The sequence below is a fragment of the Aythya fuligula genome, chromosome 2, assembly GCF_009819795.1.
Source record: "Aythya fuligula isolate bAytFul2 chromosome 2, bAytFul2.pri, whole genome shotgun sequence".
Classification (NCBI taxonomy): domain Eukaryota; kingdom Metazoa; phylum Chordata; class Aves; order Anseriformes; family Anatidae; genus Aythya; species Aythya fuligula.
Window position 1 is genome coordinate 92,255,464 of NC_045560.1, and position 16,613 is coordinate 92,272,076.

General features: G+C 39.7%; 1 protein-coding gene across 1 annotated transcript; it reads right to left on the bottom strand.

Annotated features, from left to right (window-relative positions):
- Window positions 1-40: 40 nt before the first annotated feature.
- FH (fumarate hydratase) lies at window positions 41-16,569 on the bottom strand. Its single transcript, XM_032182734.1, has 10 exons — window positions 16,428-16,569; window positions 11,658-11,792; window positions 10,771-10,881; window positions 8,319-8,495; window positions 7,168-7,350; window positions 6,030-6,195; window positions 4,030-4,233; window positions 2,580-2,707; window positions 839-992; window positions 41-248 (listed from the first exon to the last, which is right to left on the bottom strand). Exons 1-10 carry the CDS (start codon window positions 16,554-16,556, stop codon window positions 106-108), a joined length of 1,530 nt encoding a protein of 509 aa, XP_032038625.1. The 5' UTR covers window positions 16,557-16,569; the 3' UTR covers window positions 41-105.
- Window positions 16,570-16,613: the final 44 nt, after the last annotated feature.

Sequence of the window (16,613 nt, forward strand, 5' to 3'; positions counted from 1 at the left end):
TCCAAAGCAATAAACACCACAAAAACACAAAAGCCCAAACTAATCAAATCACATTCATTTTGTTTTATTCGCATTTAAGTTAAGAACACGTCGATTTTCAGGCGGTCACTGGGGTCCCAGCATGTCCTTGGGCTTGACCCACTGGTCGAACTGCTCGGACGTGAGGAAGCCCAGCTTTACGGCGGCTTCTTTCAGCGTCGTCCCCTCCTTGTGCGCCGTCTTGGCAATCTTGGCTGCTTTGTCGTAGCCTGCAACAAACCCACACGAGCAGTTCAGCCACTCGCAGTTTCACAACATTCCCTTTAGTCATGAGGAAAAAGTAGAACGCTTCATCTTAAAAAATACATGTGCTAAGTATTGCTATTACTAAACATCTCGATTTGCAGAAATACATCCACTAGATGTATTGTACTCCTTAATTAAATTGGTCTTCGTGTAGGTCTTAAAGTCAATCTCCTACTGTAGGTATCTTAAACAGGCCTCGCTGCATTTACATAAACATTTTATGTGACTTTCTTCTTTAAAATAAAATCTCAGACTGCAATCTTTCACTTTTCATTATTATTAGAGGTCAAATTGGGACAACAGGTATACAAATTCTCTCAATCTCCTTTCCTTGGTTTCTGTTCAGAATCATTTCTTTAATGCACTGCTATTCAAGCAGGACATATCTTTTCGCCACTAATAGTAACTTGTGACATTCAAGTAAATTAACTCTTGGCCTGGCCCAGAACTTGGTTCCTAAACACTGTGGTGATACAAATAATGCATGCAAAATAACGTTACTGTGAAATATTTCAAAATATTTTGGGGGGAAGTTTCCAAGCTTTAAACCTACCTATATGTGGGTTAAGTGCTGTTACCAACATCAGAGATTCATTCATTAGTTTGTTGATCCTGTCAGTATTGGCTTGGATTCCCACTACACAGTTGTCAGTGAAAGACACACAAACATCTCCAAGAAGTCTTGCAGAGTTTAAAACATTTTTAATCTAACGCAAAAGAAAAAAAAAGTACCAATTATTAAATTCATAAATTAATAGTTGGACAGTCAGGCACATTTGCTCATAACCAATGCTTCTCTTTCCCCCAAAACTTGCTTCTAATTTGCAGAGAAGTAGTACATAAAATAACACACCCTCTTCCCTCTGCAGGCTAAGTTCAGCCGCTCCCATTTAAAGGAATTTTGTGAAAATCATATAAGAGATGAAGAACTCTTGCCCAAACAAGACCACAGTATGTACAGACGTTTTGTTACAACAGTTCACAAATGCCAACTAAAAAAATACGTAAAGGAATTTAATTCAAGGTCATTTTCTCTCCCACCCCCCAGTACCAATCAAAAGAAGACATTTTAAAATAAAGCGTACAATAATGTCTGGCATTAGCTGTCTGCTTTGACAATACATAACATACCAGCTTTTTTTTTTTTTTTTTCCTCTTGTTGAGGGTTGTCCGTTTCTATTAGAACTTATGTTCTGATATCATTTTTTGGGGGTGTGGGTCAGGGTATGGGGCTGTCAAAACCAGGAAACTAGGTGCTATATGCTTAAGACTTTGTTCAAATGGCAAGGGGAGAGGGAACAGTACCCTAAACAAATAATTAGGAAGAAAAAAAATGCTGATTATAAAATTTAAATTTTCTTTCAATAATTTCTAACGTACTTAAAAAAAAAAAAGTATTACCAGACAGTACAGGTAGTGTAAAAAATAACACAAGGCATACCGCTTCCCTCATGACTCCAATCTCTAACAAAAAGACAGGAAAATCAAAATTTTTGATTTTGATATATATAATATTAGGATCTTTTCCACAATCCACCTTCATTATCTTTAAAGTATCATCCTACCCTAACCTAATCTACAGTATTCCTTCATCATCTTACACACAGCTCTCCACAATCTTCTGATTTGATCCTACTGTTATATTCTTTTCCTCAATTTCTCCTGTTTTTCATTCTTAGTTTTAAGAAAAAAAGTAGATAACCCAAAGTAGAAAAGTATTATGACTTGATCTGAAAACATTCCAGTACCAGGTGATTTGTAACACTTCATTATCTTGACTTTTTAAAGTTAAGAATAGAGAAACAGCTGGTGTATCCTGGTAGAAGCGGCATTTGTAGAAGTGACATCTAAGACTAATCATTTACAATTTTACCTAACACTTGCCAAAAGCATATAATGCTTTGGTAACAGCATGTAACAGATACTAGTAACAGATAGTTTATGTGTATAAAACAAGAAAGTCCTAATCTTTAGCTAAAGTAATAAATTCTGTCTGGCTTTGAAAAAAAGTTTGTCTCAGATTGTGGTCCTCTCTCCCTGCTTCCTTTGACCAATGAACACACTTTTTAAGATAAGTGCTTATCAGCATAACATAAGTCCATATAAAAAGACTGTCAGTCCCCTGTCAAAATAACAGTAATTGCCATACAAAAGAATAAAATTTATGCTCATTTTTTATCAGATTCTCCAGTACTTGTATTGACCAAAAATTCACTAAGCGTTTTCCCTAGTTAACTGACTGAATAAATGATGACTTCAGGAGTCCTAGACATTTTACAACTTTTTGAACTTACCATCATGGGCTTAAAAACATTCAGTTCGAAATGTCCATTACTACCTCCTACAGTAACAGCAACATGATTTCCCATAACTTGGGCTGCCACCATGGTTACTGCTTCACACTGGGTAGGATTCACTTTTCCTGTTTGGGAGAGAAGAAGGTTACCAAAAAATAAGACAATAAATAAATAAATAAATCATTTGTTCCCTCATTTACCAAATTACATTGAACAGAAGGTATTTTGTAGGAGGTAACGTCTTACTCCTATGTTCACCTCAGAAAATCCATAAAGGATGTTAAATTCACTGTACTGTTGCAGTAATCCTGCTAGGATTTCTTATGCCTTATAAACTTCAAACAAAGCTTGCTGGTCTTAATTTCCCATTCTCTGAAACATAGAAAACCTTCAGTCATGTTCTCTTGTTTTGAAAGGGAAGAAAGATTTGTGGAATATAGTTTTACAAAAGGCCACCTCCAACACCAGCGGCTACTTTAACAATTGACCAAGCCTTGAGAACTGGATTAAATGTGCATGAACTAAGCAGCTGTCACTTACCACAGCTCTTAATAGTTATGAGATTATTATCTGTCTTTATTTGAATCAGTAGATGTTTCTGGTAAATCAGTACCAAATCTGAGTCAACTTTAAAAAGTTTCACTTGACACTTAACTAGTTTGTTAAAAGTATTTTGTAACAAAACTATTACACCATGTTTACTTTGTCAGGAAAACAAAACAACAAAAAAAATTCAAGTATCCGTGACAAGAAAGTTTTACAGTTCATTTCGTTTCTGGAATTAATCCTAATAAGAGCATTCATTATCTGCTTCTTTAAAGCAAGACATACCCACAACTTGTTTCTTTCATAATTTATCATACAAGAACATGCTTAGAACAGTTTTAGATGTACAATAGCCATATGTACAAACTTTTTAAGAGAGAGAATATTATATTATACTTTCTTATCCTCCCATAGAATGGGATCATTGCAGCAAAGGAAAATGTGAGTGCATAATTAATAGTTAGGAAGTAAAGACAATTTACATCATGGTATTGCTAATACAATCCATCCTCAACTAGTAGATGCTAAAATTATTAGGTTAGACCATGTAAAGCTTGTTTCATAAAGTCTTTACATAAAAACAGTAGTGATCTTGCAATTCTAAAAGAAGGTTTTGAGAAGTATGTTTGTTTTAATATAGTACATGTTTACAGATATTACTCACTTTCATATACTTGCCAACACACAGCTATGCAAGCATTTTTATGAGCACAGTTCTGGTGAAATAAAGGAGAAGAAAAACTGACAGAAGTGTTGAATGGTGGACTTACTAACATTTGTGTTTGGTTAAGTATCTTTTGGTAAGTATCTTTCTGGACCTTTGGTAAGCTCCAGAACGACAACAACAACAACAACAAAAGACAATTTTTCTCTGATTTTTCTCTGTGTGTTTCCTCTGTACCTGGCATGATACTGCTTCCTGGTTCATTTTCAGGCAGGATGAGTTCTCCTAGACCAGAGCGTGGTCCGGAACCCAGGAAACGAATATCGTTAGCAATTTTCATCAGACTGCACGCCACTGTGTTCATAGCTCCGCTGAGTTCAACTAGAGCATCGTGAGCTGCGAGGGCTTCAAATTTATTTGGAGCAGTGACAAAAGGCAAACCTACAGAGAGGGTGGGAAATATGAAACCGGTGAGACACTTCCATGCAGACATAAAGCAGATGATCAAGCACTTAATTAGCTTAACATAAAATTATATTAACAATATTGTAAGCTACTTTTTCTCTTCTCTAGACATTTCCTCAAAAACATATTTTGAAAACTGACACAATTCAATACAAAAGGCATAACAAAAGGCACTAAAATACAGAAAAGCGTGACATTTGAGCATCAACCTGCAGCAAAATTATGAATTTCAAACTTCCATACTGTGTTGCACACAAAGCAAAACAGCAGTTTGCTTTTCACCACAATACAAATGTCAATAATCTCTTGCAGGTTAGCCCAAACATGTGCATTTATTCTCTTAAATCAAGGTAGTTTTTTAAAATCATCAATTTTAAGGATGTTTTCTCCCAGCTATGAAAATAGAGGTTTTTGCAGCACAGTGCAGACATTAGGACAAATAAAAACTAATTGCGACAGAATTAGCTACTGAAAGATAAAAAAAAGATGCATCCAAGCATCAGCACTGAAAAGGAACAACAAACCAGATGGAACATGGGAAAACGAAGACTTCAGATGCCTGAAACTACAGTCAACAGCTCTGTTTATGTTAATTAAGTCTGCAATTTGCAGCTAAGTTCCACAACCAAAAAAATTTCTTCAGGATCTTCCCCTGGAAGAAAATTCTCAGCAGAATTTTATTAGCGGTAATGGGCATCAGTAAGGATGTGTGCAGGAACACTGACTGTGGGCTGGACTTGTGCCACAAAATTACTGGACTGAGCTTACTTTACCAGTTCAAACAAGAGTAGTATAACCCCATTTGCTATAGGAGCAGCAGAATTTCTGCCGTGTTTTGCAGCTCCTGCCAAACACTGGCTCCTGCTCCATTTGCATGACTTCTGCATCTCACAGTTGCCAGAATCATTCCAAACTTTGCATTTTGCCTTTGCTTCCTATGTAAGAACACGAGGAACTTACACAGTCTGCTCTTCTTCTTTTGAACTTGTACAAGCCACACGTATGGTACACCTAACAAGGGTGAGATGGGACAGCTTCCTAAAGCATTCATGGCTTGTACAAGCACCAAAACAAGCCTTTCTCAGCAGCTGCTGCTCGTTACATTACTTCTTCCCCATCAGGGTACAAGAAAATCTCGGTCCTCTAATAAATTGTGAAGAACAGGCCCATAAAATACTGCTGATAAGCAGTTTTAGATGTTTAGATGTTAAATTTACATGGAAGATGTATGCATTCATTTTGGTGGCATTTTTAAGACAGATACTCTGACTTAGAAGTTTACAATCAAAACACTCAGCAGCTCTGTAAATTAAGTTTCAAGATCTACAAAGATCTTGAAAGCCAGCATCAGAAATCAGACAGCTAACTTTTACTCTTTCACTTGAATAAACTAGTGGTTTTTGGAAGGGTTTTGTTTGTTTGTTCCCCCCCTCTTTTGCAGCAAGTCACTGTAGATTAAGAGAGTCAAAGAAGCAGAGATCAAGACAGGCATATTATGGCTGGGCTAATAATAGAAGTCTGAAACAGAACCCATCTCCAATAAACCTTACTGGTGGCAGTCACTCTCACTGCACTGAGCACAATTAGAAAAATACATTGCATGCAAAATCCTCAGTACAAGGCTTACAACATACAACATTAACAGAAAGCTTCTTACTAAAATACTAAAACAACTTGAGGCTTGGAGAAGCATGGAAACTGAAAGTTTTAGTGTGAATTTGACTGTTTTCTACATACTGCTTTACTGGTAACTCTGAAATGTCATTCCTCACCCGTCAGTTCAGCCACTTTAGCAGCAACTTTCTCAGCAAAGCCAATTCTTGTGTTTAATCCAGTACCAACTGCAGTCCCTCCAGCTGCCAGCTGATAGACCCTTGGCATGGTTGACTCAATCCTAGCCACACCATACTTAATTTGTTGCACATAGCCACTAAATTCCTGTGGAAGAATGGAGCATAAAAAAAATAAAACACAAAGAAGACAAACAGGAATAAGCAAATATAATTATTTAGATTTTTAACAACACTGCTCATTTACTTGAAAACCAGAAGAAACTGAAATTCACCCAGATGCTAAAAGATATTCTCATTAAGAAGGAAAATTTACATCTATTACAAGCCTGCTCACACAGCAGGAGCAATTACACGTAAAAGCAACCTACGTACATAAAAATCTATATCCAATGCATCTTTCTCTTGCCTTATACCTCAGTAATATACTTTGTAGAATCTGAATCCAAGGTAAATCAGATCTCAAATTAAATGAACAAAGTCTCTAGTTACGATTAGCAAATGGCTCCTGGGCTTTGTTCACTCTCAGTCCCCCAAGGAATGCACAGGTAGGCTTCTTACTAACTAAAATAAACACCCACAGATTTTCTATGGATTCTTATCAGTTCAGTTTATATTAATATCATACCAAGTAATGTAATATAAGCCATTCTTGAAAATATAATAACAAAGATTTGTCATATATATATATGATCATATATTGGTCATATATGATCAAAGATTTTTGTTCTAAATACTCAGAAGTTCTGTATGTTGTCAAAACCTCATTTATATAAGATTACAGATTACAGACTAAATCTACCTTGTGCCTTCTGATGCCAGCATAAAAGAAATGTGTTTCATTACTTGGTAATCACACATCATTTTGAAATCATTTATATCTTGCTATCATTAGACATAAAACATGCATGGAAAATTTCAATAAAATTTGCAATGCAGTTACTCGGAGTACAGCATTCAGAAAACTCCAAAAAAAGATAAAAATACTGTGACTGAGATTCAGCCAGCTACTTAATTTATCTTAAACTATCAACTAATTCAGGTCTCCTCAAATTTGCCTGTTTCCCCAAAAATACTTTTTTTCACCCCCAAGCAAATGCTTTATTTATTTATTTTTTACCTGTCCAAGCGTAAGTGGAACAGCATCTTGTGTGTGAGTGCGCCCTATTTTTATGATTTGGGAAAACTCTTTGGATTTCGCTTCAAGTGCATTCTGAAGCTTCTTTAATCCGGGTAACAACACCTCATTAACCTCCTGGGCAGCAGCAATATGCATTGCTGTTGGGAAAGTGTCATTGGAACTCTGTGAAGGAATATCAAGAAATTTGTTTACAGACTTTTCTAACCATAGTACCTGTAAGATTTACATGTACAGCTCTATTCTCTTTATTTTATAAAGTAGAAGAAATTAACCACAGAGTAAGCAACTTAGTGGTGTTCCACAAGTCACTCAGAAGAAATAATCAAATCTTCTGAACTCTGGCCTAACATCTCTCTAATAAAATCAAATTGTTATAACTATACCCACAGAAAGTAACTATACCCTCATAAATAGATTGTTCATAACACAACTGGGACAAAAAAAATAAATTGTTACTGTGGATGGAAGATTTTAAAGAAACTGTAGGTGACTTTAAAACTTCAACATACTGATTAGGTAGTGGTAATTCCATAGTTCCCAAGCACAAAAGATCAGGAAGGGATGCAAGCAACTTACTGGCTCAAACTTCAACTAATCTGAAGAAAACATTAAGAGTGAAGTATAATAAACGTGTACTAAGATGCCTGGGGAAAAAATATTGCCAATTACAGGACATTTAGCCAATTTATTGTTTTTTCTACGTGCTTTATGTAATGTAGTAGGAAGATAGCAGCTACGTGTATTCAGTGTCTAGTAACTGGATCTATATTTAGCTTCTTTAAAACTGGCTGCAGGAACAGTGGTTGTCACCAGGCCACCTCTGCTCACTACAACCTGTATGAATTCATCTGTCATAGGTAAGGTTCAGAGTTTTTAATCTGAAAAATTCATATTGTCACTGAGCAACATTTCAAAGTTGATTTAATCTGAAAAACCTGAAACACGGAAAGTTGTCAACAAGGCTGTAAACAAAACTCACTTTTCCATATATTTATATTTTCCCAGATGTTTGCACATGTATTTAAACATATACAAAATTTATCTAAACAGTGGCTATAGGAGAATTTGAAATTCACAATTCAAAAAGAATAATTTTGACATTAAAAGAAGTATAATGTGAGAATAATGACCTGACTTTTGTTAACATGATCGTTTGGATGTACTGGGATTTTGCTCCCCAGCTTGCCTCCCATTATCTCAATGGCTCTGTTGCTGATGACTTCATTGACATTCATGTTGGTTTGAGTTCCAGACCCAGTCTGCCACACCACCAGTGGAAAGTGATCATTTAATTTTCCTTGAGCTACCTATAACAGAAAATGGGAGAAAAGAGCTGTTCTACTGGGAAAAAATAATATGCAGCATAAATGGAGAATTTTATAGTTATAACTCAAATAGTTTTCCATTATGTTTATAAATTCACAATGATTATATGTATGATTACACTAGAATAATGAAGAAGAGATGGTGTTGTTTATACTAAATATTTAAAGGGCAAAAAAAAATGTTTGCTATGCTTTTTGAAGACACTAAGTTCTGAAACACACAGAAATATACAATTTAATTTCCTTTTTTTATAGTCATAGAAATAAAAGATTAAAACACGGTCTTTTAGGTTATCTATTCTTTCTCCCCAAAAGATGCAGATGATTTTAAAAGTCCAAAAACATCTCCTCCTTCCCAAATTTTAAAGCAATTCAGATTCTAATCTCCCTGTGTGGGAGCAGAGGTAGCAACTGCTGGTTCTCCCTTCCACAGTTATTTGTTCAGGTTAAGACATTTTCCTTCCCTGGGAGATGTTATTAAGTAGTTTCTAAATCAGCACTTAAGGTGCTTCAGGATACTGATTCAGTGTTGTGTCTCCTTGAATCATGAGCATCCTTTGGGTATCAGAAACATCCATTTTCTGTCTCCTTATCTGGTTACAAACTTCTCATCAGCATGGGTGCCCTGCTTTCTCCTTGGAAATCAAGTTCAACAGCTGCACAGTTTCATCACGAACAGATAACAACTACACAACAATTTGAATTTGAGGCATTCAGAAAGTCTTTCCCTATGGGAAATGGTGTCCCAGAAGAGGTATCTTTGTCAAAGGTCAGTGGGCATGCCCGTGCAGCACATGGTATTTGTATAATTAACACTGACATTTCTCCAGAAATGAACAACACATATGGGAGGTCCAGACATGTTACAGACATCATATTCTGCATCAACAAAAAGAGCTGCTGCAATTAAATATCTTCCTTCTGGAAGGCATATTTTCCCTGGGCCTACATGGCTTTAAATTGAGGTTCCTAAAAAGAAGTCATGACTGTCTTTACTGTACCTAAACCATACCTGAACTTGTTACAGACAAATGGAGCATATAAACAGGAAAGAAAATCACACAGGCCTAAAAAGATTCATATGTATTGACTTGCAGATTACCCATGGGAACAAGGTCCTTACCAACTACTAATGCCTACATCACCTTACATCTTCTGTAGGTAAGCTGTGACAACTGCTGTCTTAGATCAAGACAGAGTAACAGGTAGGAATATTGTCCTGTTTGATCCCTGTTGAACCTTACATGTGTTTGGAGATTTTTTTCTAAGTATGTTTACGACTGAATCAAAATCTGTGCTCTTAAGTATCAACCCCATGGATATCGACCTGAGAAAAGCTCAGAATGCAAACCAGGAGATCAGTTGTCACAACTCTGAGGTGGATAACAACCTCCAGATTTTCAGGTTACATCGCAGTCCTCCTGAAATCATATTCTGGAGTTCTCCAAAGCTCCCGGTGCTTGGGATTCATGGTGCTACAGATGGCAGAGAGAGGACGTGGCTTCTGCAAATACTGAAATACTCAAAAGCTTTTGAAGAAGAACAAAGCTCTGTGCCACAATGCTTCTCGCTAAACATATCTGTTGATTTATGCAAAGCGGCACACACGGTATTACCATACCTCAGTTTATGTTCATTCATAACTCTGTGCATTTGGGAGGCATTTATCCCGAGAAATAGGAGATGCCTCACATCATGTCCTCTTTAGCTATAAAAGTGATACTTCCAAAAGCACAGATTTACTAGTAACCTTAAGTCTGAAGAGGAAACAGACCAGCAACAGAGAAACTGCTCAGACTGCAGATGGTCTTCATGCTACAGAGATGCGATGGATTAACAGATTGGAGACTTCCACAGAGGAAAAGCTTTGCTTGCACATCAGATTTTGCATTAGCTGAATGAACCAAAATTCCATTCCCTTCCTAGACAATTTGATACTGTTTATCTGGTAAGAGTCATCCCAAAGACCCTAAGCAAATAAGCAGACCTAACAGTGAGGAAAAATTACATTTTTTTTAAATAACTTAAACACCAAAATGCATTGGAACATTGTATTCTATAATGTCTAAAAGCATAGAATAGTAAAACATTAAGTAGAAGATTTCTGAGCCTGAAAAACAGAGTTTAATTATAAATGCTTTGTTTGAACTATTTGAGAAACCCAACAGGTCTTCCCCCAGCCTCCAAACAATATTCCCACGAAAAGCTAACCAAAAATACAATGTCAGTTCTAGTATTTTCAACAGTTCATTCTTACCTCGTCTGCTGCCTTTACAATAGCATTAGCAATCTTTGGGTCAAGACCATAATCTTGATTTACTTCAGCTGCTGCTCTCTTTAAGATGCCAAAAGCCCTTATAACTTGAACCTGAGACACAGGAATGAGTTTAAGTATGTTTGTTTTTTTTTCTCCAACAAAGGACATTTAGAAACCCATACTACAGATCTAGTTTTAAATCAAACTCCTGACTTTAAATACAGCAATAGTCCATCAAGCAACCAAGGAGCCATCTAGGTCAGGACCTGTGCTCCCATTGTAAGTAACATTCACCCAAGTAGTACAGAAAGCTGTACATCGCTCACCTTTTCCTTCCAAGTCCAGTTATGCTACATGTATCAAGACAGACTACAGGCATTAACATTTACAGAAAAGAAGAACTAGATCTGTTTCTAAAATATAATTTTTGAAGGCAAACTGGCTTGTTTCAGTACAGGCAAAAACAGTGCATGACAAAGTTTGCATGACAACGTGTGCAAACGTTGTGGCCCAGCCACGAGTGAAAAAGTGACTTCACATTAGCCCATGCTACACCAAACATCTTCAGTAACCAACTACATAACACTAGAGTGAACATAATTATACGTAATTATATAGGGAACTACTCTATTCATAGCCTTTGGTCTTCAGGAAATTGAAAGACTTCTATTCACCTCATTAAAAAAAAAAAAAAAGAATAAATTAATTATTCTAAAGCTATATCCGATTTATGTAAATTTAAAAAAACACTACCACAGAACAGTAACTTACAATGAAATTAATATCTTTAATTGCCCATTTTCCCAGCAAAAGACTAAGAAAATGTATTCACTCACATACGAATTATACTGGAAGAGAATAAATGAGCATAGACTTGAATTACTTACTGGCATCCTTTCTGAAACGCCTCCGATCTTAAAATTCATCGTAGATCTTACAGTCTGGGCACCATAGTATTTGTCACTTGGGACCTTCAGTTCACCAAAAGTATCATATTCTATCCTAAAAGACTCTTGAGTGGACTGTGAAAAAGAAAAAAAAAATATGTATATTTAAAACACCAATAAACAGCATCTCCGTTTTGAAAGGAGACACGGTTAAGAAAAAATGCACAATAAGGAGAAAAAAGACAACAAAGACACACAGCTGGTCATAGGTATTTTTCTAATTATATTCTCAAATTTTAGATGTTTTTCTAGTGTGAATACCTGTCTCACTAAAAGAATCACAACTACAAATGTGTAGCCTAGCAGACCCGCTGGTGACAGGCAGCACTGAAAGACTTAGGACTTTGGCTGCTCGCTGTATGACACAAGTCATGCTGATAAAGACTCGATTTCTTCTGAAGCCTTGGCAACTCATTTTACATTTACAGAATGTACAAACTTACAAAGGGGCATGGCAATGCAGATGGCATCCACCCAGCAACACGCGTGTAACAAAACCCTACCTGAAATCCACACGGCACACCTGACAGAATGAAGGTACTGGAAGGGAGCAACTAATCCAATACCCAGTTACTGACAGTAATTCTCACCTTAAATCCAACAGACCAAGAAGACAATTTCCCTAACCAAAGTAGCTGAGCAACACGAAGAAACTGCATAAAGGTATATTTTGTGCAATACTTACGTAAGGCAAGATTTATGTATCACACTTACATCTAGCAGGCATTATCAGCTAACACAGCCAGAAGTAAATTAAGTTGAGGTACATCACCTGAAGAGCAAATTTTTACTTTTTTTTTTCTTTAAAAAGAAGAGAAACAACCTATTCATATATGACAACGCAGTCACACTCAAATGCAGCTCCACAGCGTATGGGACTGGACATGAAGCAGGTTAAGAGCAGCTTTACTCTTCTTCTCCCCAGATTTCTGTCAGCAAAGCCCCAGTTTGCTGTGAGAAAGATGTTCACTATTCCCCACAACAGGGGGTTCCCTTCTTGCACAGTCTTCAGGAAGGGGAAGAAGCCTTTCTGAATTCTTAACCATAGATCCCAGCTTCATAGGTAGGATGTATACGTGTACAGTGGTGAGCTCTGGCCTGACAATGACCCTCAGGTGTGAGTCCTTGGGACAACATCAAGCACCGAGTCAGTGATGCAATGTGGTGAAGGAAGAGAATCAAATGTTAGGAGCTAGGAAGACAAGCAGAGGATAGAGGAAGAAACATCTCCGTGCTATCGAAGTTTATTTATATTCTGAAAATTTTGTGCAGCTTTGATGACTTTCATCTCAAAAAGCGTGTTACTGGAAACTGCTTGAGGAAAAGGCAGTGAGACTGATCAAAGGTGGGGAACAGCTTTCTTAAGAAGAGTAACTCTGCAGTTCAAAAGAGAGACAACTTGGGGACTGAAGGAAAATCGGGGTCAATAAAAGCATGGGTAGAATGGCAAGAGGTATTAGCTGCTCTCTGCCTGCCTCTTCCAGTCCAAGAAGCAGACGCCACACAGCTAGGAGAGCAGGAGCCACGCTCAGGCCAAGTGAAAGGAAGCGTCTCTTCTCACAAGGAGCAGACCACCACACTTGCCAAGTGATGCTGGGGATGCTGAAGGAAAAACTGGCCTGGAAACGAGAGGAACACCACAACACCATACTGTTCCTCACGTTTCTTGGCCAGTTTTACTTGCTCCTTGATTTGTGGGTCTCTGTGTGCGTGTGCAGCAGCAGAGGCTGTCCAGCAGCCTGCCCAGCTCCACATCCCTGCGGATGGCCAGAGGCAGGTGGGTCTTTTCGCTGCCCTAAGCAGTGTACCCAGAGAGGCCCTGCTGTTAGGTACATCAGCAAACACGTACCAGACATCATCCCTGCCTTAAGAGGTTCTCCTGCAGAGCAGGTGTGTGTGTGACCCAAAAGAAACTGCAGCCCAGCCCAAAGGTAGCTGGGCTATCTCTTGCATTGCTGTCCTGCTCCCCTCACCTCGCTTTTCACTCTCCCACAGACACTGACCCCACAGGCACACTGAACTTAGCACGGAGCAATACGCCTTCCAGACAAAAAGTGCTAGCAGTTGCACAAGTGATTCCTCGTGCGTAATTCCAGAGTCAACAATGGAGAAACAGAGATAAACAGGAGCCAGGAGATATCAGTACCTTCTAGTTCAACAACCTTTTAACAATGAAATCCTGTTATTAAATATATATATATATATATTTCCCTACCCAATCCCTCATTACACACATTTACAGACTCTCATGAAGTTAACGGGGTAAGCTGCTAGAAGCTGAATGTGATTTGCTGATTAAGAGGGACAAGAAACGCTAAGAAAAAAAAAAGTAATATTTTTCATCCGTATTAAAGTAACTGAACTAAATTCTATTACTTAACTATATTGAGTACTCAAAAACGAACAATAATTAGCCTCAGATGTCTTAAATGAAGGCAAAAACGACACAAGACCAAACAAAACTGTACAGAGAATATCAACACAGAATATCCCAAGTTGGAAGGGACCCACAAGGATCACTGAGTCCAACTCCTGGCTCCTCACAGGTTTACTCAAAATTCAGACCGTGTGACTGAGGACATAGTCCAAACACTTCTTGAACTCCGGCAGGCAAGGGCCACCATCGTCTGATATTCACCCAGGCATTACTCAGGGTTAAGCCCCTATCTGTGCAAGTACACGGGGTATCACAGAAATCAGCACAAGTGTCTTACAGATTTCAGCCTGGCTGACAAACATGACAACTTGCAGAATTTGCTGTCTGCATTTTTAAGTGAAAAACCACCACAATCACCTAGAGCACATTGTGCGGGATGGCATCCAGGCGGGTTTTGACTATCTCCAGAGAAGGAGACCCCACAACCTGTCTGTGCAGCCTGTCCCAGTGCTCCGTCACCCTCCCAGTAAAGAAACACCCTCATATTCACCCTCCTGAGTGGCTCTAGGAGCTGTCGTGGAGCTGTTCCTGCAGCCATTCCCGTAGCGAGGAGCGCGGGGCACAGCAGTGGGACAGCAGCAGGGCCCTGCCAAGCCTCCCCTGTCTCTGCCACAAGCAAAGGCAGCCACAGGTGCTTGCTCAGGCTACACCCCTCAGCGCAGAATGACCATCCCTTATAAACAAATCTTTTCGTTTTTAACAGGCCCAGGGAGTGCTCTGCCCCCCACCCCGCCCCCAAATCCCGAGAGCCCATAGTCCGAAGCTCACACAGCCAGGCAAACACAAGCCTTGCTGCAGGGAGCTCATCAGCTGGAACCGACTGCTCCGTAATGGGCCAGAGAAATTCAAGTAAAAGAACATTTGCTGCAATAATCCTTCCTGCGGAAAGTTATGTTCTGATTTAAGGATGTGGCGACTTCTGGATGTAAGTATTTCGGTTCAAATAATTTTTAGCGTGTCAAAAGGGATCTTGAAGAAGCAGCAGAAAATGGAATTTGCGCTCCGTAACTCTCCTTTGGCACATGGACAGCATTTTAATTTTTGGAAATAAAAAGACACAGCTTTCCTGTAAGAATTCAAGGTCTGTTGGAGTTCCTGATTCATGGAGGGACATTTTGCTGTAACATCTGCTGTTATTTAAACCCCAAAAAACTAACAATGCCTAAGCACAGACAGGTCGCACTTCTGCCCGGCAAAGATCAAAACACCTGCACTGACTGTGAGCCTGCAGCCTTTCAACAATTTGGGGTCTTCAGCAAGCAAACGAAGGCCACGATCTCTAGTTCCTTCTTAGAGGATGTCACAACAGAAAGATTAAAAAAGGCAAACATCCAGCAGGCCAACGGCGTGTGAATTACACAACCTGCTTTGAAGCCAGGGTTCCTATAAAGGCATGTTTCACTCAGCATGCAGCTTGTTTTGGGACTTCCTTTTTTTTTTTTTTTTTTATTCTATTTTCTGTCCCACAACCAGCATGACACAGCGGGAACTAGCATTGTAGTAAATTTTACTACGAGCATCAAATCCCGAACACCCCACTTTCTGCTGGAATTCACCCGGCAGCCCTTAGTTATCTCATTTTTGGGGGGCAAAACCACAGGGGTGCACCCAAGACTGAGGCTTCATGCAGTATCCTAGCTGTTAATAGTGAGACCCAAGGTTGCTTTTGAGTATCTGGGTTTTATACTGAGCAGCATGCCATAAGCACATCCCCCCAGTGTTTCAGCCCCACGGTCAACTGATTGTGCTTAATGATGTAGGGTACATTTCGGAGGTCACAGATCACCGAATTATTGAGGTTGGAAGAGACCTCCAAGATCACCTGGTCCAACCACCCCCCTCCCACCAATGTCACCCATTAAACCCATGTCCCCAAGCACCACGTCCAGCCTCTCCTTGCACACCCCCAGGGACGCTGACTCCACCACCTCCCTGGGCAACCCAGATTTCTCCCATTTTTGCAAAAACACGTCTTCTTCCTGCTCATATCTTAAGAATTCTCAGAAAGCACCCGAATTTATTTTTATTTCCACAGAGCCCTTTGAAACCACACGAATTTTTATTCTCATTTTTTACCCGCGGAAGCCGCAGGGGCTCTGACGAACCCCCCTTAACCCCTTTTTGGGGCGAAACCCCCCCCTTTCGCTCAAGGCCGCGGCCGTGCCCGCCTGAGGCGGGGGGGCGGCGCGGGGCGGGGCCATGCTGCGGGCGGCCGGCGGCGGCTGCTGGAGGTCACCGCGCTCCCCCCCCCCCCGTCCCCGCCCGGTGCTCACCATGGCGGCCCGCGGCGGCGGCCCCCAGCGGGAGGCGGCGGCAGAGGCGGGCGGAAAGGGGGGCGGCGGCGGGGCGCGGAGCGCGGCTGAGGCGCCCAGGAGGCGGGCGGCGTGCAGGGAGCGCTGCATCCTGCCGGCTGGGGGCGGGGGGCGGTGGGTGGGGAGAGAACCGCCCCGGACGGGCGT